The 25,962-nt window shown below is 40.5% G+C and overlaps 2 protein-coding genes across 2 annotated transcripts; one reads left to right on the top strand and one right to left on the bottom strand.

The window, feature by feature from the left end:
- The first annotated feature begins 478 nt into the window (after nucleotides 1–478).
- Nucleotides 479–13,794, top strand: LOC124063756 (putative beta-lactamase-like 1). The gene is made up of 7 exons (XM_046397727.1): nucleotides 479–930; nucleotides 1,160–1,300; nucleotides 3,724–3,827; nucleotides 3,918–4,075; nucleotides 5,554–5,774; nucleotides 11,942–12,047; nucleotides 12,488–13,794. The coding sequence occupies exons 2-7, from the start codon at nucleotides 1,195–1,197 to the stop codon at nucleotides 13,464–13,466; spliced, it is 1,674 nt and encodes a 557-aa protein (XP_046253683.1). The 5' UTR covers nucleotides 479–930; nucleotides 1,160–1,194; the 3' UTR covers nucleotides 13,467–13,794.
- A 7,492-nt stretch (nucleotides 13,795–21,286) lies between these two features.
- trappc6b (trafficking protein particle complex subunit 6B) lies at nucleotides 21,287–25,708 on the bottom strand. Its single transcript, XM_046397698.1, has 6 exons — nucleotides 25,408–25,708; nucleotides 25,242–25,309; nucleotides 24,237–24,354; nucleotides 24,060–24,143; nucleotides 23,290–23,383; nucleotides 21,287–22,034 (listed from the first exon to the last, which is right to left on the bottom strand). Exons 1-6 carry the CDS (start codon nucleotides 25,486–25,488, stop codon nucleotides 22,003–22,005), a joined length of 477 nt encoding a protein of 158 aa, XP_046253654.1. The 5' UTR covers nucleotides 25,489–25,708; the 3' UTR covers nucleotides 21,287–22,002.
- Nucleotides 25,709–25,962: the final 254 nt, after the last annotated feature.

Raw genomic sequence — 25,962 nt, 5'->3', positions numbered from 1 at the left:
GGTGACAGGTGAAGTGAATAACAATCATCTGTTTATAATGCAATGCTCTGGGAAGGGAAACCTTGGGTTCTGGCTTATGTGGATGTTCTCTGACACACACCACCCACTTCAACATTGCAGATCAAATAGAGCTGTTTTGGCAGCACAAGGAGGACCTACAAAACATTAAGCAAGTGCTCTTAATGTTGCAGGTGATCTGTGTAATAACACCAGAGAAAGTTCTATTTGATAAAAAAGCAAGAGAGCGGACTTTGATTTCTGAATTTCTGGATGATTACATCACCGTGATATTTGAAGTTAAAAAAAAAGAATCAGCATTTTTTAACAGTGCAGTTCTTACTATAATTTCACACACTGGAATGCAGTCAAAATGTGTGCTTTTGAGAAACTGTTCCACTGAAGAGCCCATCTTCTGTTTCTTCTTTTTTTTTTCAAATTGTCTTTTTATCCTTTTTTTTCTTCCCAGCGCTTTCATCAGACCTCTTTCCACATGATACTTAACTCTGTTCTCTAATATCGTAATGAAGAGCATCCAGCATTGAATGAGTGATGGGTGTGTAGAATTAACCCCAAAAGGATATGAGATGATTTGATTGCTGAGGTTGAGTGCTTAGCAGGTTTCGATTCTACTGCACTTCTTACATTTGGCTGTGCAGCTGAATCTCCCTGCAGATTATGATGTCACAGTGGAGTGGGGATAGAATCAGCCCTTCATCTGAGCCAGGGATCACAGTCAGGATTAAGTGCATCTAGGTAGTGGTCTGTAGCCAGTGAATGCTCAGTAGCAGGGGAGCTGTGTCCATGCAGTCCTGTTGGCTTCGCCCTTGTGGTCCTCACACAAAATGAAATTCCACGAAATGGATTTTCGCTGTCTGAAGAAGAACAAGAAGACTGACACTAAAATAATGAGAAGCATTTTTCTCTCTTTTGGTAAGTTAAACAATTTGTCCTGCAGCTGCTTTTTGTGAAAGTCATTTTCTTTACAAATGTTAAGTAAGGCGAACTTACCTTTTTATAAAAAGAAGAAAGATACAGAAAAATGAAAGATGTCTTTGTCAAATGTAGTGGAAAAACATACTGCGAGGACTTCAGGCTGACGTACACTCATCATTTAGTACTTTTTACAAACATTACTGTATATATATATATCCTTTTCTAGGCTGTGTCTGCTGTCCATAACAACCAATAAGCAAGATGAAGGTGAAATGGACCATGCTGGGCATGGTTGTCTTCTTTCTGCTCTCTGTGATCATGACCTGCTGCTTCATATGGCAGTATAGAATGACAAAGCTGAAGACAGGTAAAGTTCATGGATTTTACAGTAGTACAATATGAGTAGAAGGTCAGTCCAGTTGCCCCAACTTAAGCTCTTCTACACAAGATGACCTGGATGACTGAGAAGCTACACAGTATGACTTTCCAATCTGGAACTACTTTTGGACTGGCTTTACATAGCCTCTTGGGGTAATTGCTCGTTTACAGGAGATGCAGCAAGATTACACAAAGCTGCAAATAGTAGCAGCAGGATTAGCAACCACGTTAAAGCAGACTTTAATTCCTGCTGAGAGACGGGGTGAGGGGGTGGGTGGGATGGCACTGACTAAAGATCACTCTAAAGTTACTCCCTTTAATTGCTCATGCTTTGTACCTTACATAAATCTCAATTTGGCTTTGGGACAGCTCAATTTTCCGATTGTGCCATTTTAACTGTGACAATCACACTGTTGGAATCCCTGAAGAAATCAATGAGTCACATAATAAAGCTCTATAACCTTCTGCCACAGGAAACATCGTCTACATATTTACAGCATTTACTAATATTTGCATATTTACAGCACCTTTAGCACCTTAATTGAAATAAATCTTTATTTAATTCAGTACAGAATGAGATCCAAGGTAAGAGGTTCATGTATTTATCATTCTACAACACAGGGGTGTATGAATAAATGCAAGTCTAGTCTCTTTATGCTACTCACAAAACAAAAATGATTTAAAAAAATTATGACCTTTTTAAACATATACTAAAATAGAAATAGTAATAGAACAAAGAGGGGACAGGTTGACAGGGTCAACAAAAAATTGGGAAAGTTGTGGGATGTTCAAAAAACATCTCAGGTAAACATGTTCATTGGTAACAGGTCATATTAAATTATTGAATTCTATTTTTATTTATGCTTTACACAGCAACTTTCTTTGAAGCAGAGTTATACAAATGAATGGACAGTCATGAACTGTTATTTATGGTGGAGTGCAACAGATAAACCGAGGAGTCTCACAGCTTGGGTAAAGAAGCTGTTATGTAATCTGACAGTATGGCAGCAGAGATTTCTGCATCTCTTGCCAGACAGCAACAGGGTGAACAGGCTGCGGGAGCTGTATTTTAGTGTCCTTTGGGTTCTGCATAGGCGCCTCACCTCAGCTATATCAATGATGCTTGGTACACTATATAGACAAAAGTATCCATCCATGTGTCTTTATGGGGCTGTTTTTCAGGGGTTAGGATGGGCCCCTTACTTCCAGTTAAGGGAAATCATAATGCTTCAGCATACCAAGACATTCTGGACAATGCTGTGCACATAAAGAGCCCTGACCTCAACCCCATCAAATACCTTTGGTTTGAAATGGAATGGAGATTGTGAGCCAGGCCTTTTCATCCAACATCAGTGCCTGACCTCATTATTGTTTTACTGCATGAATGGGCAAAAATTCCCACAGAAAGAATCCAAAGGCTGTTACAGCTGCAAAGCTGCCTATGTCTTTAGAATGTGATGTCATTAAAGTCCCTGTTGGTGTAATGATCATGTGCCCCAATACTTTTGTCTATATAGTGGCTGCAGAGCAGAGTGCACAAACCATGGCAGTTTGCAATGTTTCCAGTCGAAATACTTTCTATTGCTCCTCTGAAAGGGTTAGCAAGACCCTGCATGACAATTTTGCCTTCTCAAGGTTCCATAAGAACTATTTCCCTAATACTGTTCACCTGCTCCACCTCAGCTCCACAGATGTAGACAGGAATATGTATCTTTGCCTTTTTTTAAATCTAAAATTAGCAATTAGCAGGTTATTGTCCGTGCACTGCAAAAGTGTTTGTGACCGACTGGGGGACTTTCTGTGGAACCAGTGCAAGGAATGGCCACTTGAGGGACAGCATTTACAGTCAAATTAACTGGATTTTATGATTGCTCTAATGTTATCAATCAAGGTTTAGGTTAGCAAGATTTTTTCAGGTAACAGTTATTAGTTTAAGCAATAGTACTAAAAGTGGGTGTGAGTCAAATTAGTTTAAAATGTTGTCCATCGCCCCAAGTAGTAAAATAATACACATTTCAGCACTTCTAAATCTGTCAAATTTATGGTACACATTTTATTTTGCAAATTTTGTTCAGTTACAACAGAGCTCTAACCTGGCAAACCCAATAAGGACAGAACCCAGTAGTTGGACCAGAAGCAGTTCCAATATTAACTATTTATAAAATGCAGATTTTTTTTTACACACAAAATACACAAGATGTGACATGCACAATAGCATTGGAGTTGTTTGAAGGCATGTTTTTTCATATTCGACTGAGCTAAGTTAGCAAGTTCCCCTTCTTCCACCCTTATGCTAACACTGATTAAAGAATTGCTGGGACTAGGCTTGCTATCCTACCATGCCACAAAGACAAGTTGTGTGTGCTGTATGTATCATAAATGATGAGACTGTATCTTTCCCCTATTTCACAGAAGTGGTTGTTAAAAAAGCAGCAGTAGAAGAGATGTGCCCTCACTTCCCTGAGCCTGTGCCTCTCCGACATCCCATCACATCACTGAGGGTAGCCTTAGAAAAGGTGAATCTCTTTTATCTTGTTTTTCCAATTTATATTAAAGTGCAGATATGCTATGGCTATAGTTAGTTTCACTGAAATTTCTCTTAACAGACAGATGTACTTCTAAAGTCGAGGATTCACACTAGCAGGTTGCCAGCGATATCAGCCATTGTGGTTTTAAATGACTCCATTCTGTGGAATGGAAACTTTGGCAAGAAGAACATAAGTGACCCCTCCTCATCTGCACCCAATGAGTTCACAGTGTACAGGTGAGTGTTATACATACAGTATGTGGAGCAGGTGTGAAAAAAATTAATGTAAAATATGACAGATATGACACAGTGGTGCACTGGAGTTTGCATGTTCTCCCTGTGCCTGTGTGGGTTTTCTCCGGGTACTCCGGCTTCCTCCCACAATACCAAAAACATGCACATTAGGTTAATTGGCTACTCTACGTTGTCCCTAGGTGTGAGTGTGTGGTTGTCTGTCCTTGTGTGTCAGACCTGCGATTGACTGGCGACCCATCCAGGGTGTACCCCGCCTCTCGCCTGTAGTCAGCTGGGATAGGCTCCAGTACTCCCATGACCCTGATGAATAAGCGCTATAGAAGATGAATGACAAAAAGGAAGCTAGGATACATACCAAAAACTTTATTTTTTGGTAATATTAATATTATCTGATAATATTATTAGTATTATCAGTCCTAAAAAAAATGCTCAGTTACAGTTTGCTATTAACATCTCCACCTGAATAATAGTCATTAGTTACCAAAACAAACTGAACACTTAGGGTGCACTCACAGATAATTAATAATGAATGTGTTTCAACAATTTTACACTTTCAGTATCTTTCAGCTTGTTATTTTCATTTTCGATTAGAGCTGTCAAAAGAAACAAATTGAAGACGTCATTTTGGAAAACTGATGAGAACGTTTTGTGTTTTATTTTTTACAATTAATCAACTAACTGATTAGCCTTGAAAGCGATTAGAGATTAAATCAAATGAATCAAAAATGTTCTAATCAATAGTGGCAGCCCTTTTCTGATTACTGTGGCCATTGCTCGGGGGTTCTTTTATGCATAAATATCCCCCAACCTGATTGACAGTCTGTGTAATGCACCAAAATAAGCTAAATCCACCCTAACACCTCCCACCTGGAAATTCCACCCTCAATGCACAGGACCCTAAAGATCCAACATTCCAATGCCAGTGACCACAAAATACCCCCAGAGGTCCTGTGTCCGGTTCGCACAACCCACTTAGACCTGTTTTAGCAGCAAAAGGGGGACCTACAAAATATTAAGCAGCTGGTTTTAATGTTGTGGCTGATTGGTGTACATTGTTATTTTGATTATACTGAGGATGGATTTAAGTTGAAACATGCTCATTTTCACCCACAAAGAATAAGAAAAATATTTATCTGCGAAGGCTGGTGTTCTGTTTGTTTGTCCGCACCCAGTTCAGTGTTCAAGATTTGAAGCAGTCTAATTTTTCTATGGGATATTGCATTTGACCTGAGGCTTAAAGTTAGAATATGGGTAGGGGTTAGGATTAGTCCTTCACTGTATTAGGCATGCCATATATAAGACCTGTAATCAGTGAGACTCAACCACTCAGCAAATTAAGTGCTTAAATCTGTTTTGTGCAGAAGCAGGGGGAAATGCTGTGTATTGTTGAACTACAATGCATTCATTTAATCAAATGAAATAAGCAGGTGTTGTATTCACTTTAATCACTTTGATTGCAGAATTGCAAGCCTCTCTAAGATCTTTCCCACACTGATGCTTTACAAGCTGTGGGACGAAGGCCTGGTGGATTCTCTGGATGACCCTCTGGAGAAGTATGTGGGCAACTTCACCATCAAGAATCCACTGGGGAAGAGTGGGGGTCCAGCATCTTCATCTGGCAGCACCTACAGTGGTCGCTCTCCTGCACTCACCCTGCGCAGGATGGCTAGCCAGCTCTCTGGTAACTCTAAAATCTGTTGTAATGACATGATGGTCATCTTTGGGTCATCCACATCAAAGTACTGTGTAGTCTGGTTCCAGACCTCTGAATCAACACCATCATCTCTGATTTGTTTGCTGATTAAAATAGGTATTGTGCTCTCACAGTAGAGAAACAACTGACTAATCACGAAACCAGGATGTCATCTTGCAACATGGTTAGCTCACTACTTAGCTACATTCATGAAAATAGTAACAGATAAAAATAAAATACAAAAAACTTTTAAAACAACATTCTTTTTTTTACTGTTTAACCACAAAACACATTGCTTGCGGTTTTTATTTATTTATTTATTAAGAGTGTTCTGCCATGCCTCAGCATGTGTTTGATTGGATGCTAGCTGCAAGCACAGCTCCTGCCCAACTGTCAATAAGCACAATTTAATTCAAATCAATTTTGTACTATTATTATACTATTATAGTACCAAACAACTTTCCAAATAGAGCAGGTCTAGACCTTACTCGGTAGTTACCTTAGTAACTACCGAGTAAGGTCATCAAGGTACCTTGGTGAGGTTGTGGTGGATAAGTGGGTCAGGCACATGGCATTCCCACAGGAGACAAGAGTTCTAGTAGAAGCCAAAAGCTATTGTTACCACCTAGGTGTAACAGCCACACTGGCTATTTCACCTCAGGTGCAAATTGCATTTTTTCTCACAGATACCTGAGTGCAAACAGCAATTGTCTTAAACATATACTTACATCAAACTTCTGCATGCTGAAATTTTGGACCATGATTTGTTTCTAAACTGTTTGTGATGCCAAATCATGCTTGTGTGCCCACTTCTTGAAATCAGATGTTCAGTTAGCACAGAGAAAAATATACTTTCAGCAATGAATGTGATAAAGCCTAAAGGACTCTGCACTTGAATCATTCTGCACAGTGAAGCTCAAACATTCAGCGACAGGAACAAGAAGAAAAACACATTTTTGACTGGAGCGGGACATTAATTCAATTCAATTTTCAGTTCAGTTTATTTATATAGCGCCAAGTCACAACATAAGTTATCTCATGACACTTTCCAGTTAGAGCAGGTCTAGACCAGACATGGGCATACTACGGCCCGCGGGCCATATACGGCCCGTTGGTCTTTTTAATCCGTCCCGCCAAACATCTCCCAGTTATATCAAAATATACCGGCAAACCTTGTTCATTTACTTTCCCCTGTAATGCCCACATTTCCCCAATAGATGGCGCGCTTGTGCATTTGCCCCCTCTTCTTCGCGGTTCCCGCGGTCCCAGAAGAAGCACTCTCCTTCTCGGTTTCCGCGGTAAAGCTTTCCCCCTTCTAAAAACAAACATGAGTTTATCAAAGAAAAGAAAAGTCGACAGTGAGTGCCGAGTGTTTAAAACAGAATGGACAACAAAATATTTTTTCAAAGAAGTCCGATCAAAGGCTGTATGCTTGATATGCCAAGAAAGTGTCGCGGTTTTTAAGGAGTACAATATTAGCCGTCACTTTGCTACGAAGCATGCCAATTATGCCAGCAAGCTGTCGGCGCAAGAACGGGCAGCTACGGCTGAGAGGATGGCAGCCAATTTACTGTTCCAGCAAAATTTTTTTCACCGACAAACTGCGCTTCAGGAGTCAACTACCAAGGCAAGCTTTTTGCTGGCATTCAAATTAGCAGCAGCTAGCAAGCCTTTCTCCGAAGGTGAGTTTTTGAAAGACTGCATGGTGGAGACTGCAGGTGTTCTGTGTCCGGAAAGTCAAGGCAAGTTTGAAAAAATCAGTTTGTCACGTCGGACTGTGACTCGCCGTGTGGAACTAATTGATGAACATATAGCTAGCCAGCTAAACAAAAAGGCAGAGTTCTTTCAGTTATATTCACTTGCACTGGATGAAAGTAATGATATCAAAGACACAGCGCAGCTCCTAATTTTTATCCGAGGAATAAATGACAGCTTTGAGATAACGGAGGAGTTTTTGACCATGGAGTCCCTGAAGGGAACAACGCGGGGAGAGGATTTGTATGACAAGGTGTCTGCTGCCATCGAGAAACATAAACTACCTTGGAGTAAACTTGCCAATGTCACGACGGATGGATCACCAAATTTAACAGGAAAAAACGTTGGGCTGCTGAAACGAATCCAGGATAAAGTAAAAGAGGAAAACCCTGAACAGGATGTTATTTTCCTTCACTGTATCATCCATCAGGAATCACTTTGCAAGTCTGTATTGCAGCTTAACCATGTTGTGAATCCAGTCGTAAAACTTGTGAACTTTATACGCGCAAGGGGACTCCAGCATCGTCAGTTCATCACGTTCCTGGAGGAAATTGATGCGGATCATCAGGACTTACTTTACCACTCTCGTGTCCGGTGGTTAAGTTTGGGCAAAGTGTTTCAACGCATTTGGGACCTGAAAGAGGAAATCGGCACATTTTTAGAGTTCAATGAGAAATCTGACGAATTTCCTGAGCTACGAGACCAGAACTGGCTTTGTGATTTTGCGTTTGCTGTGGACGTATTTTCACACTTGAATGAACTGAATGTGAAACTGCAGGGGAAAGATCAGTTTGTGCACGACATGTACAAACATGTTACAGCGTTCAAATCTAAGCTCGTTTTATTCTCCAGACAAGTTGCGAACGCATCCTTCACTCATTTCGCCACACTTGACACTCAGAAAGAGGCGACGCGATATGCAAAGAAATACAGCAAATCACTGGATGACCTGCACAGAGAATTCAGTCGCCGGTTCTCTGATTTTGAAAACATTGAAGAGTCACTTCAGCTCGTGTCTTGTCCCTTCTCACAAGACCCTGAAACAGTACCACATGAGGTGCAATTGGAACTGATCGATCTTCAGTCTGACGCCACCTTGAAGGAAAAGTTCAACACTCTTAAACTTAACGACTTTTATGCTTCACTGAACAAAGCCACCTTTCCAAACCTACGGAGGACGGCACAGAAGATGCTGGGCTTGTTTGGCTCGACCTATGTATGTGAGCAGACATTCAGTGTTATGAACATGAACAAAGCCCGTCACAGATCCAGGATAACTGACCAACACCTCGGATCTATCCTGAGAATCGCTACAACAAAACTTACTCCAGACTTTGATGCACTGACAAAACAGGGAGATCAACAACACTGTTCCCACTGAAACTGATGGTGTGTTTTCCTGCTGTGTTTATTCAACTGAAATGTAATTAAATTAATCATTAATCATTAATAGGTCAAATCCTGTATGTAATTTATATAACACTCCATCCATCTGTTCTTGGCTCGGCCCCTCTGTCAAATTTTAGAACTCATTGTGGCCCTCGAGTCAAAAAGTTTGCCCACCCCTGGTCTAGACCAAACTCTTTAATTAAATTGTAAAACAGAGAGCCCAACATTCCCCCTTGAGTAAGCACTTGGCAACAGTGGAGAGGAAAAACTGCCTTTAGAAGGCAGAAACCTCGGAGCAGACCCCGGCTCAAGATGGGAGGCCATCTGAGTTGACCGTCTGGGTTGAGAGAGAGAGAGAGAGAGAGAGAGAGAGAGAGCAAGAGAGAGAGGCAGAGGGGCAGAGGGGGTGGGGTGTGAGAGAAGGAGCACACAAGCAGAGAAGCATAGCAGCAGTAATAATACCAGAAGTATCGGAAATGTAGATAATGATAATGAAGTATACAGGAGGTACTACAGTGATTATGATAGTATTAGTAACAGTAATAATGGTAGTAGCTGTACAGAGTAGTAACAGAATTAAAATAGATTATGACTAAACAGTAGTAATCGCAGTAAGTTTTGAGCAGGACCGCAGCAGGAGGTCCAACCACGATCCATGGGAACCTGTGAGACGAGAAAGCACAAGGACTCCAGGGAAGAAGTTGAGTTAGTGATATGCATTAATGGGACATAAATGTGTGCAGAAGGAGAGGGAGAGGAAGAAAGAGCTCAGTGCGTCATGTGAGGGCCCCCGGCAGTCTAAGCCTATAGCAGCATAACTAGGGGCCGGCCTAGGCCAGCCCTAACTATAAGCTTTATCAAAGAGGAAAGTTTTTAGTCTACTCTTAAATATAGAGAGGGTGTCCGCCTCCCGGACCGAAACCGGAAGATGGTTAAGCTCCTTGAGTGTTGGCATCTTTAGTTATGTTCGGGTTGCGCAAAATTAGATGGTCAGTGACAAAGCTGTCATTGCTGTTGAATATGATTATCTTGTTCTGTCTTTAGAGGTTTAAACCTCTAAATGCACAGGCACAGATCCACAGGCAATATGTGAACAATGATTCTCACATCACAGCCGCTTGTCTATGGATACACACTGGTACAAAGCAAGTAGCCAGGCTAATTATTAGAGCAGGTTGCCGCATCGGCAGACACAATGACACAGACACATTTAATTACAACGACCTCTTGCTCAACACCACAAAATGCAGCCTGCAAAATGAAAATAGATATGAACAGATTCCAACACATCTCACTAAAGACTGAACATTACATGGTGTGCATTAGGGGCTTTTAGATACTATTTCATTAAACTGTGATTGTTATAGATGCTTCTTATATGTTGTCTCCTTTTGATTTAACAATAATACTAGTGTCATTGCTTTGGCTTGCTGATTTATTAATAACAGCCACTGAAAGTGAACAATACTTGTAAATAGTAATAACTGCAGTGTTTGACTCTATGAAACCAACAGAAACATTATTTTCCTATTATTTCCATTATTTCCAAGAGCAGTATCTAAATCTGGCTTGTAACAAACAGCAGATCAAAGTAATATCCCCATTATCTGTAAAGATTAGCATTTAGAGAGATTCAGTACTTTAATGTTATCTGTTTATCTAAAAAGGAAAAAAATATGAATTGCTCTTCTTGAAATGGTAAACTCATAGAAAGCTGTTAGGATGTGAAACCACTAGTTACACAATCTATCTTATCAAATATCAAATAGCTCAACAACACTTTGTGAAGGAATCACATTGGTCAAGGTCTAGACTGTTACACTGGACACTATATAATTCCTTTTATGTACATATCTCTACCACCCGCTACAACACCTTAGCTAATCTGGATTTACATGAACACAGAGAGGAGCTACAATTACATTCAGTTGTGTCCACAAATGGAGCTAATCAGCTCTGTGCTCTCAAAATGAATAAGAAGGATTAACAGAGGGTGAAGCCTAGCTGAGTTTAGACGTGTACAGAGACCAAAACTATAACACATAACAGTTGTTAGACAGGTTGCATGTTAGCAAGCTTTTACTTGCAATCAAGTACTGGTGCAATCAAGTAATGATGGTATTAGAAGTAAAGATCACCATCCTGAGGAAAACATAATGTGTAGTTCCACTCTCATGACGACACTAGAAGAAAAGTAAGAGATCATCAAAGTTATGAGCATATCATTTGTTGGGAATATTTCTCAGGAAAGTCTCAGATAATTTAGTCAAACTTGACTGACTAACCAACTGTCCTCATGTGGATTTACCCCTGTAGAGGAGTTTTTCTGATTTCAACTAGAATGGGGTATGAACTATCGATAGCATTCCCTAAATTGTACAAAGACTACTACTGGGTAGCATCCCTTCAGAATTGGGGTGACATCACACACAGAACTTTGTTTGGATGATTCATCTTTTCTCTCTGAGCATCTTCAGCATAAGACAGCCAGGCTTCCATTGCTCTTTCTTCCATGGGAAACCCTCCAGCACCATACTAAATTTTTTTTCTCTCTAACAACCCCAACCTCAAAAAACATTTGCTTAGTGACTGATCCTGACCAGTAAGTGAGCATCATCAGTGCCATTCAAATACTGGCAGAAACTCTGCACCCAGTGGAAGCTTAGTGCACCCACTGAGCTTTAAAGTGATGCTCTTCAGGATGTATCCATAAAGAAGCCACTTTTGGAATGTTATTTTAAACTAGCTATTAACATAAGCTCCTTATCACTCTGTGTATTGAGGTCAAGCCTTTGTGCTTGTTTGAGAAGTATTCACACCCGGGGATTGCATGCACTTTTTAATACATATTAACAGGATTATGCTCATGTTGAGAGGTGGGTGAGGTAGTGGATTAGATTCTTACACAGGTATGTGAAATGTTTTCACATATGATTACTAAACATACATAATCCCTCTTTAAAGCAGCCAGTGAATTCATTCAACAGTCCACTGTGGTTATATTTTGACAGGGTTACCCAGAAGATTAAGGTCAACCAATCTCCTTTGGAGTGGAGATACAGAGGCAGCCCTTAATTTGTTACAGGATGATGTCCTCGTGGCAGATCCAGGCACCAAGTAAGACTTTGTTTCCTTCCTCTGTTGCTTTGTTTTTGACTTTGATTACTTTAGACAATCCATTCATTTCTGTGGTCTGAAAGAAAAGAGTGGGCTCATATTTATTTACAAAACCTTGGATGTTTTACAGCGGCATGGTGGTGCCGTGGTTAACACTGTCACCTCACAGCAAGAGAGTTCTAGGTTCGAGTCTGGGTCTGGGCCCAGAGTTTGCATCTTCTCCCTGTGCATGTGAATGAGTGTGTGTGTGTGGTTGTCTGTCTTTGTGTGTCAGCCCTGTGATTGACTGGGTGTACCCTGCCTCGCGCCCGCAGTCAGCTGGGATAGGCTCCAGCCCCCTGTGATAAAGATAAAGCGGTACAGAAAATGGATGGATGGATGGATGGATGTTTTATATTTAGAGATAAACATCTATGACATTGCTATCTCTTTCCCCTCAGATGCCACTACAGCAATGTTGCTTTTTCCTTACTAGCCAACGTCTTGGCCCAGAAAGTGACTGGCTCAGACTTTGAGAGCTGGGTGTCTCACAACATTCTGGAGAGGTTCAGCATGGAGGACACTGGTTTCAACTTAACTCCAGCCATTCAGAGACAGATGGCTGTGGGTGTGTACAGCAATGGCCAACCAGCGCCGCTCTACAATCTTGGTTGGTACCGACCTGCAGGCCAAATGTATTCCACAACAGCTGACATGGCCAGACTCATGATGGTTCTTCTGGGTGGTTATGGTGAAACTCTGCTCCGCCGGGACACCCTAAGTACCATGCTGACTCCAGTCTTCCGATGCCATGGCAGCTATTTCGCCAACTACACCGGTACACCGTGGGAGATTAATCAGCAGTTTGGCTATGATGTTGTGAGGAAGGATGGGGATCTGGATGGTTACGCAGCCACCCTCTCCCTGGTCCCAAGACTAAAGCTGGGACTAGTGGTCCTGATGGCTGGGGTACGTCCTGCAGACCAGGACCTTGTGAGCCAGGCCTACAGCTATCTCATCCCAGCAGTGGAAAAGGCTTTCAAGGATGCTCAACAGACTCTCAGATCTCCACCCAACCCAGGTCCATATGTTGGCTTTTTCACTTACAGGAATATGACATTCTATGAGATTAAGGTGGACTCAGACAGGGTGCTTGCCATGCAGCAGTTTGGACCACATGTGGACACAACTGTGCCATCCAAATACCGAACTGTTCGGCTGGATTACCTGCAGGACAGGGTGTTCAGGGTGGTGTTTGAGAGCCCATACCCTTGTAAGCTGAAGGTTAACAGCGCCTCAGTGTCCCTGGAGGCACAGGACAAACAGCTCTTCAACTTTTACCCCTTTAACAAGAAAGGTGTATCACCTGGTTTTGATTCCCCAGGACTCAACACTTACAGGGTGACAAGGATAGCTGGCAGGCCCTACTTTACTTCATGAAGAAAGAAATGCAACTCGGAACAAGTTCGGCATTGTAACTGGATGTGTCAGGGACAAATGCAGTGGGAAACTTGATATTGCAAACACATGGCAGTTTCTGATTGTTGAGACTGTTAGCCAGGTGAGGTTTTATATGTTGTTACGGTGATGGGGTGTTATCTTGCTTAGGTTAATGTAATTAATTTGAAATTGTATTTTATTATTATTATTATTACTATTGTTGTTGTTGTTATTATCATATCATTTTTGACAGTACAGAAACAATGTATTGCATCTTCACCAGCTACATTTATTTGTTTATATTCTTATTCTGAATTATTGACATATGTCAAACAGATTGATTGTTAACAGGTGATAGTAACACAGTTGGATATGAAAGGATCATCCTCGTTGCATTGCCTCAATTAGGTGATTTTCGCTACTGTGTGAAACATATGACATTGACCCATTCACATACAGCTTCATACACTGGTGGCCAAGGATACCATGCAAGGTGCCACCTGGGGCCTGTTTCGGGAAGCAGGTTTAGTGAAAACGCTGTGTAAGTTGAACCTGAAGTGAGGAAAACTCTGGGTTAACCGTTCCAGTAAGGAAGGCAACTCAAACCCCAGGCATAGGGGTGACTCAAGCCCATTTCACAAAGAGAGGTAACTTACACTCGGAGGAAGATACCGCGGTAACTTAGTGACTGCAAATGGTAAATCGATTGTACTTAAATCATGCTTTTCTAACACTCTTCTAGCACTTTACAACACAAGCCAGCACTCACCGATTCATACACACATTCATACAATGGTGGCCGAGGATTCCATGTAAAGTGCCACCCGGTGCTGCTTTAGTTCTGAGGGAGTTGTGTGTATTTTGAGGCCCAGATTGTTTGTGTCGTCTCGATGACTTCTTCTTCATTGGTTTTGGCTCAGGGACATGTCCTGTGCCTCTGTCAGATGTTGTGGTCCTCCTCCTGTTTTCCATGCCCTTTTTCTGTTGGCTGAGTAGAAGTCAAATGTTACTTTCCTCAGCTCCAATGAATTAATTAAACAGGATAGATGAGGACATTTATGTGTGTGATAACTGCATGTTAGGGATAAAACTTGCATATTGAAATAACCACTGAACAATATTTACTTTGTTTAATATGTCAGGTGTTATTACAGTGAGGTACAACCATAAGCCTGTTACGCTTAAGCCTTACTTGACTGAATTATGTTTTTATATTTCATTTTTAGAGGCTTCCCATTGCATTGCACCTGTGTGAGAATTAATTTTTACTTTCAATACCATCTCACCAGTTTTGTGAGTGCAGCTGTGAGTGATTATATGCTAAACTTACACACTGACTCAGCAATTTTTTCCCATGCCAACTCTCTATCCTTCGCTGCTGACGCTGTGTTGCTTTTTCTGCAAAAGACTTGCTCATGCTTGGCATATGCCTGCATGAGGACTCCCTAGTTCTCACAGGCCCTTGCCATGGTGAATCGTAGTATTGGGCTTCATTTGTGATGGCTTTTTATAGTCATGGTGCTTAACTCAGAGTCAGCCTACTCAGAGTTGATTGAACTAACTCAGATCAGCTGTTCTGAACCCAGAAACTCAAGAGTTTTCCATCTCAGAGCACATCAACCCAGAGATCATGGTTTCACTCAGAGTTTGTTGAGCCTCCCTCTTGAAACAGACCCCTGCTCATCAGGAGCAATAACCATTCACACAAACTCTTACACAATGATGCAACAGCCACTGGGAGCAATATACGGTTCAAGGTCTTGTTCAAGGACACTTCAACATGTAGTCTGCTGGGGCCGGGAGATTGAACCCCTGACCTTCCAACTGGTGGACGACCGCTACGTTTTAGTATGAATTGTCTGAATAAATAGCTCAAATAATTCTGTTTTTTTTTTTTTTAAATCTATGTTCTACACAAGTTAAGGTTACAAAAATAAACCCTGAAAGCAGGCAACAAACTTAAAGGAAAGAAAAAGAAAAGGTATCAAATTTATTCAGCAAAATACTCAAATGTATAAATTGATAGGGTCCAGAGGATAAACTATTTATACTATTTACAAAATCACCAGGTAAGTTCAAATTTACTCCATAGAGTCCAAAGCAGTGATGGGACAACAGGCTGATCGTTATCTCAATCCAAAACTCAAAATATCTCCAGAGTTGGCTGGGCAGAGTGAACCTGAGTACAAAAGAAGACTAAAGTTAGTCCTTGAGATCCAAGAACACAATAGAGCAAAAGCAGAGAACAGGCCTGGCTAAATACCACAGAAGTTGACAGCATAATCCAGCGAAGGTGGAATGAGAAGATCATGTTTTTTAGAAACAGTAAGCAGCAGAGGTGAGACGATTAGCAGGGGTGAGGAATGGGACTGGATGAGAGCAGGATATGCTCAGCACAGCTCCAATTGGACAGGCACAGGAACACACAACCAACACAAAACAGGGAGGAAGAAAACAGGAAGAAGCAAAAATACACTATCCTCACAACACAGCTTCACAACTTTTTAGTAATCAAGGATGTAATTATATTATTTATACAAAAAACACTATCTCCAGACAATATTTATTGTCATCATAATTTTGTCCTTTTGTCCATAAAACACACTGTTCTCCTTTTTCCAACTTTCTCGCTGTAATTTCTGAAGAGTAAGGAATAATTGCAAACTAAACTAAACTGCATTTTTCCAGAGTCAGAGTAGTGGAGAATTGTGTAAACTGTTTGATTTTTTTTTTTCTTTCCTTTTGTCGAGCTAAGCTGGTTCTCATAAAGTCAACTACGAACCACCATCAAAATATGTTTTTCAATATTTTTTCAAATTCACAGATGCAATGATTCACATTACCTGCACCATTTGCCTCACTGTGAGCAGGTCTCATTAACGTTGGAGTCCTCTGGGCTTCCTCTAACTTCTCTAAGACCAGGAGCTACCTTTAGAGCTTAAAGGTTTTGTGAAATACTCTACAACCAAATTCAGGAGTCCTTATGCTTCAAATGACTCACTCTTTATTATTTAGCATTTGTTTCTTCTAACTCAGTCACTTAGAAACAACTTGTTGTGTATTGTTTTTACTGCATGACTCAACTCAGTGATCGGCATGTTGGTGCACTGTGCCCTCACAGCAAGAGGGTTCCAGGTTTGAATCCAGGTCTGGGTCCCTCCTGTGTGTTTTAGGTTCGAGTACTCTGGCTTCCTGCCACACTCCCAAAAACATGCTCATTAGATTAACTGGCTACTCTACATTGCCCCTAGGTGTGCACAAGATCTGTCAGACTGGGATTCGAACCTGGAACCCTCTTGTTATGAGGCGACAGTGCTAACCACTGCACCACCATGCCGCCCCTACAAAAATAACAGAGTACTATAAAAAAATAACAGAGTATGTAGTATATACATACGAAGTAGATAGATAACAGCAGATAAGGTGCAGAATGGCAACGGATAAGGTGCGGATACAATCTTAAAGTGTTAATTGTAGTGCAGGATAAATTGTTATTGTCCTATGTGCAGAAAGGGGATGAGTTGAAGAGTTTAATAGCCACAGGGAGGAAGGACTTCCTGTGGCGTCCTGTGGAGCACCTCGGTGGTCTCAGTCTACGACTGAAGGTGCTGCGGTAGGATTCCAGTGTGGCCTGCAGGGGGTGTGACTTGTTGTTGAGGATGTTGAGCAGTTTCCCCAGCATCCTCTGCTCAGACACATCTGCCAGAGACTGCAGTTCCACTCCCAGGACAGAGTGGCACTGGGCTGGGCATCCCTGCTCAAGCTGCTGCCCCTGCGACCCAGTCCCGGATAAAGTGGAAGAAAATGGATGGATGGATGGATGGATGATCTGAAGCCACTTTATTGTGTGTACATTGTTCTTTCTTTTCAGTCATAAAGCATGCTCTATAAATACACAGAAGCAATGCAGCATGCAGAACAGTGCTGAGAGACACTATGAGAGAAACAAGAAGAAATTCATTTCTAACGCTGTGACTGTTATGGTAAGAACACCTGAAACCTGCAAACTAACCAAACTTCCTGTCAGAATATCATACACATTTAATTGTGATTGCTTATGGAATTTTGTATTTATAGACAGACAGATAGATAGATAAACTTTATTGATCCTGTAAGGGAAGTTGTTGCACCATCAACAGCAAAAAAAAAAAAAAGCACATTACAAAAGTATTAAAATTAGAATTCAAAAATATAGTATCTGCGTGATACTAGGATAAATGGAATAAAACAAAAATTAAGATATGTACAATATATACAAAGGGCAATAACAAATATCAGTATAGAGAGAAAAAAAGTGACATTGTGCACCAGTATGTTCACCTGTCACACAGAGCTGAGCTGTGATACGAGGTGATGGTGAAGGGAAGGAATGACCTTTTGCATACCGTTCTTTATGACAGTGGAGTGAAATGAGAACTTCTCCAATTTCTGTCCAATGATGTCTCCGGCCTTACAAATTAGTTTGTTCATCCTCTCTCACACTGATGCTGCTCTCCCAGCAGACTACAGCACAGAACATGGCACTTGAGCAGTTGGTTTTGTTTTTTTCTGGCAATAAATGAGCTTCTCACACAAGGTCCACACTTCACTTTAAGTGACATATGTCTGGAATGTAGAAGTTCCGGCTGACACAGGGATGGGGACACATTATATTGTTTAAATAAAGGGTTAACAGAGCACATTTTCAGACAGTCTCTCCTACATTTACATTTACAGTCCTGATCTGGTTGAAGAATTAAAAAAAAGGAGAGTTAGAGAGAGAGGCTTCTTTCTTAACTCCACAAATTTGCACCAAAAAAATGTCCTCCTATAGTCACACTCAGCATTATTAGCTTTATTAATGGATAATAAATGTATTTGTCCCTATGTTCTAAGAAAGTGCTGCATTATTCTAATTATTATGCGTTATTAATATTGTTTCCATCAATTGCTAGCATTTAAAAAAGTATTAGATACTAACTAAAAAGCTTTAATTAAGGGTAAGGGTACATTAAATATCAATATAAACATCATTAATTAAAATGTGAATGTGATGACAGTTAATATTTGTCAAGGCACATTAAAACATTATTCTAAAAAGAAATTTCAGTACGTGTTCTTAATATGCATTATATTATTCTACTATTATTGTTAATAGAAAAGATGTAAAATATTACATTGAAGTGTCGAGAGACTGCAAGAAAATCTAATATCCTGTGATGTTTCCAGCTCTTCTTTGTACATGAGCTGCTGAGCTGTGTCATTCTCTGCAGAAGGGAGACTTTAAATGCAGTTCATGCTTCAGCTAAGCTGGCAGAGGCCAGTGCAGCAGCTGTGTGTTCTCACCCCGCTGCCCGAAAACTTCAAGAAGGAAAACTTCCAGAGCATCTCTGGTCAGTCTGGGTTTCTTCTTCTTTGTTGCCGGATTTAAACAAACATTGTCTAGTTTTGTTAAACCAGTCCATATTAACCGCATACTCCAGAACTTCCTCGATCCTTGTGTTGTCCACTCTGAAACCTAACTGGAAATCCTCATATAAGCTACTGTTACATAAAAAGTCAAATAACTGATCTGCAACTGCTCTCTCAAGGACCTTAGAGAGAAAGAGAAGGTTTCGTATAGGTCTGCACAGTAGTTGACTTAAACCTCTGGCTCAAGAGCAGGCTTTCAAAGTAGAGGTTTGATTACAGCTACTTTAAATGAGGTGGTGGCTGTACATATCCTGTTAATACAGACAGATTGATCATATCTAGTAGAGGGGTGTTAATTACGGGTAAAACTTCTTTAAGCAGTGTAGTTGGGATGGGGTCTAGGAGACATGTTGTTGGTTTAGACAAAGAAATGGTTGAAGTTAGCTGGTGAGGGTCAATGGGAGAAAAGTTTCTAAGGACTGTTTCTAAGGATTCCTCCTAAAGTCATTGCTGCTGAAAGTTATAGAAATGCAAGGCTCAATAACACTATGGCTCTCTGTCAGCCTGGCTGCAATGCTGAAAAGAAGCCTGTGGTTGTTATTATTTTTCTCTATGTATAGGACCTTCCTGTTCAAATTTGATGCCAGGCTATTTCCTTTAAGATTTTTGTGAGGTTTGCTTTAATTTGCAGGTTTGAGAGTTAAGGAGCTAATCTCATTTGCTTTGCTCTTCTTTTTTAGAGAGTTAATTAATCCCTCAAACATCTCAGGAGTCACAAGAGGACGATTTTATTTTAGGACAAGTCAAAAATGCTTGAAGTTACCCTGTCATGACACAAAACTCATTTTGGAAGACAAACTGAAAGTGAGCACATCTAAGCTGATGATGATAATCATTCGTGGCATAGATCAAAGTAGTTCAAAATCTAAACCGGAAGTTGGTCTGTAAGATAAGATAGAGCACACAGTTTGAGTAAGGACTATTCTTTGTTTTCTTCCCACATACTGTAAGTTTGACTAATCTGGAGTTTCCAACCTGTCCAATTATTTGTCAGGTTGCTTACCTCATCAGAATTACTTCAAGGCTTCAAGGAACAAAAATGAAAATTCAGTCATTGTTCACTCCTTTCAGTACACTTCAAACTAGTTTGTACATCATGTTCTCCAACCACATCTTATCAACATCTGCCTATCAGAATAGTTCTCCCTTTCAAGCCGGGTCCTGCTCAAGGTTTCTTCCTGTTAAAAGGGAGTTTTTCCTTGCCACTGTCTGCTTGCTCGGGGGTTCAGGCTCTGGGTCTCTGTAAAGCACCTAGAGACAATTTTGATTGTATAAGGTGTTATATAAATAAATTGAAATGAAATGAAATAAGGCAAATTTGTTGTTAATTGTTCAGAATGGCCACAATCACATGACAAATACTTTTGAGGTATACTGAGGTTTTCAAGGTGGTGATGTAAGTTGCTCAGTCTGCCCAGCAAGATATCTCAACATTTGCAAAATTTCTAAGACATTTTCTAGATGTTCAAGTTCATGAGAATAAATGTTAACATTTTTGGTAACGTTTTTTATCTTCCTGTTTCATTGATGGTGGCTGCCCACTCTGATGATTGTGAGATCCGTGAATCTGTTGTTTGCACTGGCTGTTGAAAAAGAAATCTGTTTTGTGGTGTCACCTTTCACAGATTGATATCTGTAACATTAACAATTGTATATGGAACAAAGGATGTTGATAACACTGTTTCTTCTCTTCTATATTTGTACTCAATACATATAGTCAATGTTTTATACTTTACATCTAGTCTCAATAAAATATTTAAACACCACAAAATGTAGTTTTCTCCATTTCTCTGGAAATATCCTATATGTGGAGATACACTGTAGTATGACTAAGCACTTCAAAATAACACTCCCAACTTGATAACTACGAGTGTCATAGTGTGTTATCACAGAGGTCCAGCGGAGATAAGAATGTGAGAAACTAAGAGATAATGTTACAGCCTAGAGGGAGAAGGACTCAAAATATCCATTCATTATTGTCATCATCAAGTGAATGGATGTCATTCTTCACTGTGGTTACAGTGACAGTTAAATGAGAGTGTGTTGTGCATCTCAAACACAACCTCTGAACACAGATTAACAGACAACCTCACCGCCACCCCACCTAATCAACCACATCAATGGCAGTGACTGGGGCTGCACTTAACAATACACTCACCAAGTGTGATGTAAGTGCTGCTTGTAGTGAAACACCTGCTTCCCCCTCTACAGAGCATGTTCCATTAATTAGCTCAATCCCTCCACAACATAAGATGGATAGATATGGAAGCATTATACCTGTTTTTGAAAGCATCACTTCAGCACACATATCTTCATACTGTAATGGGGTTTTGTTTTTTACTCACAAAATGTAGCTGGAAGCTTGAATGTACATACGATTACTCAAAGTTCAAAGTTTAATCAGAACAAAAAAAACATTTCCAGAAATAGTTTACACATTGCCATGCTTTAACAGGAGAGCATAATCAGAGCCTCTGCCTTGTGGTGAGCGAGCACTATTTCTCTTACATCACATTTGTTTGTTTAATTGAATTGTAAAGAAATGTAGATATGCTATCCTCATTTCCGCATGCTTATTTTTTCATTTCTTTTTGGTCTGTTATTTTTTTATGAATTGCTAAAACATTATCAGGTTTCTGAAAAGCTCTAATAATAACAGATTAACTAGTAAGGCTGAGACAACAAGCATGTATTTTTTAAAATATTCATAAATCCTAACAAAAATTATTGACAATTCTCAATATATTTTAATTATTTTTACATACTGTGCATCAACTCAAAATGACATTGTGCAGTTTACCGCTAGAGGGCGCCTAAGCACTTTCATAATGACAATTCTCAGTCACACAATGAGAAAATAATCTTTTAAAGGAGATAACACTGACTGATCATACAATACAAAATAAAATGTGCTTTGGGCACTGGAAGACAAATCTTTTGCCAATTATCACTGCAATCCCCAGTGTCGTGGAGAGACAACATTTGCTGTACTGCTGAAGATGACATGCATTTCCCTTTCATGACAAAAACTCAAGTATATATGAAGGCAAAGAGAGTGCAGAGTAACTGTGGCATCTGCTAGTTGCTACATTTTCTGGATCATGACCTGGAATTTACCTACAGAAAGAGAAGACAGCATGTGTTAGTCAAAAACATAAACAAACTCATATTTCCTTCTGCTGAAATGTATTTTTTAATGTTTTTTTTCTCAACACTAAGGACCCTCTCAAGATACAGCAGTGAAATACAGCAGCACAAACTCCAGCCTAAATAATGAACACTGTGTAAGGCAACAGCTATCTGACACAAGCTCAAACATTTGCCTTTTAAGGCCTGATAACACATTTTGTTTCATTATGTTTGGTGACACATCACGGTTCCATCACTTGTCTGGGCCTTTCAGAAGCCATGGCTGACAGAGGCAGTCCACAGGCTCAGAATGGTGCTTTCAGTGCTGGGGTTGAGGTGGGTCTGAGGACAGCTAGGGCCAACCTGTCCCAAGGCATCAGAGAGGCCAAGAGGCAGTAAGCGACAGCAGAGACACTCGGAGTCTGTGGCGGCGGATACAGACCATTACGGACTACAAGCCCACACTGCAGACCTGCGACAGCTCCACCTCTCTGCTCAATCAGCTGAACAACTTCAGTTCAGCAATCAACACAATCATCCCCCAGCAGCTCAATCGCAAACTGGACCAGCTGGGGATCAGCTGGGGACCAGTCCAACACCTCGCTATGCAAGTGGCTGCTGGACTTCCTGACAGGGAGACCACAGGCAGTACAGGTCGGCAGCAACACATCTAGCACCATCACTCTGAACGCAGGGGCTCCCCAAGGATGTGTACTGAGCCCCCTCCTCTGTATGTGCTGCACATATGGCAGAACTGACAACAAAGTTGACTTTGACTTTAACTTGTGAATGCTCCAGTAGCCTGGATGAAAGCAAAAATACAGAGGCTCGGAGATGTCATGAAGGGAATGAAAAAACAGAGAAACAATTAAAGATGTACTTTCCTCTGGATATCCTCTCGCTAGCAACCAAAGAGAAATGTCTACACTTTGTCCGTGGACCATGAGAAAAAAAAACTGTGGTTGTAATGCGTGGTCCATGTGAAGGATGTTATGCCAGCGACGGTTCTGTCAATGAGCAGTCTGCAGTGTTTTCACTGTTACTACTCAGCTCACTTGCAGTTTAGACTGAAGTGAAAATAAAATAAAACAAACTTGATTTGCTAATGATGATAGGAATGTGACTGAATGCTCGTTAAAAAAAAAAGGCAAGTAAAAGAGTTAAGTCACACTACTGTTTCCACGATGGAGAATGAACTCTGTGCGAATGTGTCTGAATGATGGAGGAGTGATTTGTGTCTTACATGCAGGCATCACGGACACCTCAGCTGTCACAATACTCTTCACACCGAGGTTGGCCAGAGCTCCTCTCACTAGACCACAGGTGAAGGCCAGATACTGCAGAGAGACAAACAGTCATCTGTGTCATATGATTAGTAAGTAGTCCATGAGTCCAGGCCAGCTAGAGACTGCTACCATCTATAAAAATCCTGTGTCAAAATACCTAGACAGCAGTGTAAGTGGATGAACTGCAAAGATCTCCAAATATCAGTGAATCAGATACAGCCTTTAAACTGCCTCTGGACTTTTTTTCATGTTGGAGAGGATACAGGCTGTTTAAACCTTCCTGACACAACTAATTAACACTCACAGTCATTACATGTACACAACACTACAGGGCGCTGTGCACAATATAATATAAAGCACCAAAGATGAGCTGTGATGTAAGCTTTATGTACTCTAAGGCTTACTATTGACTGAGTGCACCCTGAAACTGTATTCTGTTTGGAAAAAATTAGAACTGGATAAAAGTAAAACGTAATCAAAAATAAAGAGTGACTGGACAAAAGTTATTCAGTATTCAAAGAGTTGGATCCCTTCGAATGCAACTAACAAAGATTAGTAACCTACAGACAATTTTATTACAACCATGTTGCTAGTTTTAAAGTTCTGATCACTGAATGCGTGTGAAGGATCAGTTGGCTCATAGAAAGAAATAACGTTTGAGAGAACAGACAGCCTTATAGAACACATCACTGCAGTCATACTGTAGAAGGAAATCATGGCAGAGCACCTTCGGGGCTTGTTCCAGATACTGTTTCCCCACTGACAGCTGATTCAGTAGTTGGAACTTGTTGTCCTGGAGAACATAGATGCCCTGAAACACATGACAACACCACCAACAGACATCAACACAGCACACAGCAGCACAAACTAACGTTCCAATGACACTGACTGACCACAGTGTTACCTGGTGATTGGTTCGAAGGTTGTCAATTTGCTTCTTGAACACACAGGTCCAGAAGTCTTTACAGACGAACTTCATGACGTCCAGCTCGTCTTTGAACCGTGCTGTGTCTTTGGTCAGTCTACAGAGAGGTACAAACTGTTCAAATAAAGGCCAGAAGCTTGACACTGTTAGCATGACTGATTCTTGCATCAGACCATAAGCACTAGTTCATCTTCCAGAACTTTCTCACTTCTCAGGCTTGCCTCTGGATATATACCGGCACACTTTAATATTTAAAGAAAACAATTTCCTACAACAGTTAGTCACTATGTTTTTAAACTTATGTTTAAACATGTGGAAATTGTGCATTTGTTGGGGACTATTACTTTTTAGGTTTTATTATTTATTCATTCATCTATAGAATTGTTGTTACTCAGATCACTATGTTGTACAATCCTGGCTGTGCAATGATAATTCGATTCATGATGAATTTTGAATTGAGTTTGTTTTTGCAAATGACATCTATTGACAAAAAAATCATGTTTGTCCTTTGTAATGTATCATGTTTATTGCATGTATGTTTCTCTCTCTCTCTCTCTCTTTCATCCTCTCTGTCTTGTCTACCTCTTCTCCCCCCCTCCTCACCCAGCTGACTATCAGCAGGATAGTTCTCCCTTGCAAGCCGGGTCCTGCTCAAGGTTTCTTCCTGTTAAAAGGGAGTTTTTCCTTGCCACTGTCTGTACATTGTATAAGGTGCTATATAAACAAATAAACAAATTGAAATACTTTCAGCTGTTTCAATTGTGTATCTGTCACATTAAGCCAACAGCTTCAAACATTAATCAATTACTCTTAGCTATTATAATGTATCATACTATTATCATGTAAGCATTACAGCTGAATAAGTAAATGGACCCAGACAGACAAAATACTAGAGCTTGTCTCCAAGTCCCCCTCGTTGGGAATCATTTGTTCTACAGACTTGACTCCACACTTGTTTAACATGACTGCTGCTGTTATCATTACCTTTCTATTAGCCCTTGGCCGACTCTAAAACCCATATTTTCCAGTTTGGTGATGTTTCTTCCATTATCCTGAATAAATGACAGAGAAGTAATGAGCAAATACAGTTGAACTGCTCAGGTTGTCGAGGAATCGAGGAAAAAAATTCAGGCTAACTAATAGTGTTTACCGTCTCTCCGTTTTCAGCTGACTTGTAAATGTACTGAATGACTTCGTAATGTAAAAACTGAAGAGGAGCTTCGTCTGCCATTCTTCTTCCTCTTCAGTCTGTGGCTCAAACAGCAGCAAGTACAGTCTGTCAGCAGCTAACTAACCGTGTCCTTCACAATGGGACAGACATATTACCTACACTGACAGCTTCTACACAAAAACGGAGCAGTGGACAGGGTCTTTATTCGACACAAACCAAACCAAACGCTGTCTGCAGCTTCCTTGTTATTGTAGTGAACCGGCAGAGAGAGGGGCAAACAGCACATTACTGCTCCATTATCGCCATCATGTGGCCTGGAGGTCCAATTGTGACTTGTAATGATTAAACAAATGATAAAATAGCTTGCAAATAAATAAAAATAGTAACCATGAAATAAGTTCCACACTATGATTTGTGAGGATTTCCTACAGTACAATGTAGCATAAATACACACTGTAGAAGTATATGGTGGAGACTGCCCTCTGTCTGTATTTCCTCATTTTCATAGTGCTTTACTGTGCTGCCTCTGAGCAA

This window comes from Scatophagus argus, chromosome 8, assembly GCF_020382885.2.
Source record: "Scatophagus argus isolate fScaArg1 chromosome 8, fScaArg1.pri, whole genome shotgun sequence".
NCBI classification, from domain to species: domain Eukaryota; kingdom Metazoa; phylum Chordata; class Actinopteri; family Scatophagidae; genus Scatophagus; species Scatophagus argus.
The sequence above is the reverse complement of the archived record's forward strand: the minus strand, read 5'-3'. Positions and strand labels throughout refer to the sequence as shown.

Coding starts and splice junctions, on each gene's coding strand:
- LOC124063756 (XM_046397727.1), top strand. CDS start 1,195: ATGAAGGTGAAATGGACCATGCTGGGCATGGTTGTCTTCTTTCTGCTC. Junction 1,301..3,723: donor AATGACAAAGCTGAAGACAG/GTAAAGTTCATG, acceptor CCTATTTCACAG/AAGTGGTTGTTAAAAAAGCA. Junction 12,048..12,487: donor GTGGCAGATCCAGGCACCAA/GTAAGACTTTGT, acceptor CTTTCCCCTCAG/ATGCCACTACAGCAATGTTG.
- trappc6b (XM_046397698.1), bottom strand. CDS start 25,488: ATGGCAGACGAAGCTCCTCTTCAGTTTTTACATTACGAAGTCATTCAG. Junction 25,310..25,407: donor CAGCTGAAAACGGAGAGACG/GTAAACACTATT, acceptor TCATTTATTCAG/GATAATGGAAGAAACATCAC. Junction 22,035..23,289: donor GGTGTCCGTGATGCCTGCAT/GTAAGACACAAA, acceptor CTCTTTCTGTAG/GTAAATTCCAGGTCATGATC.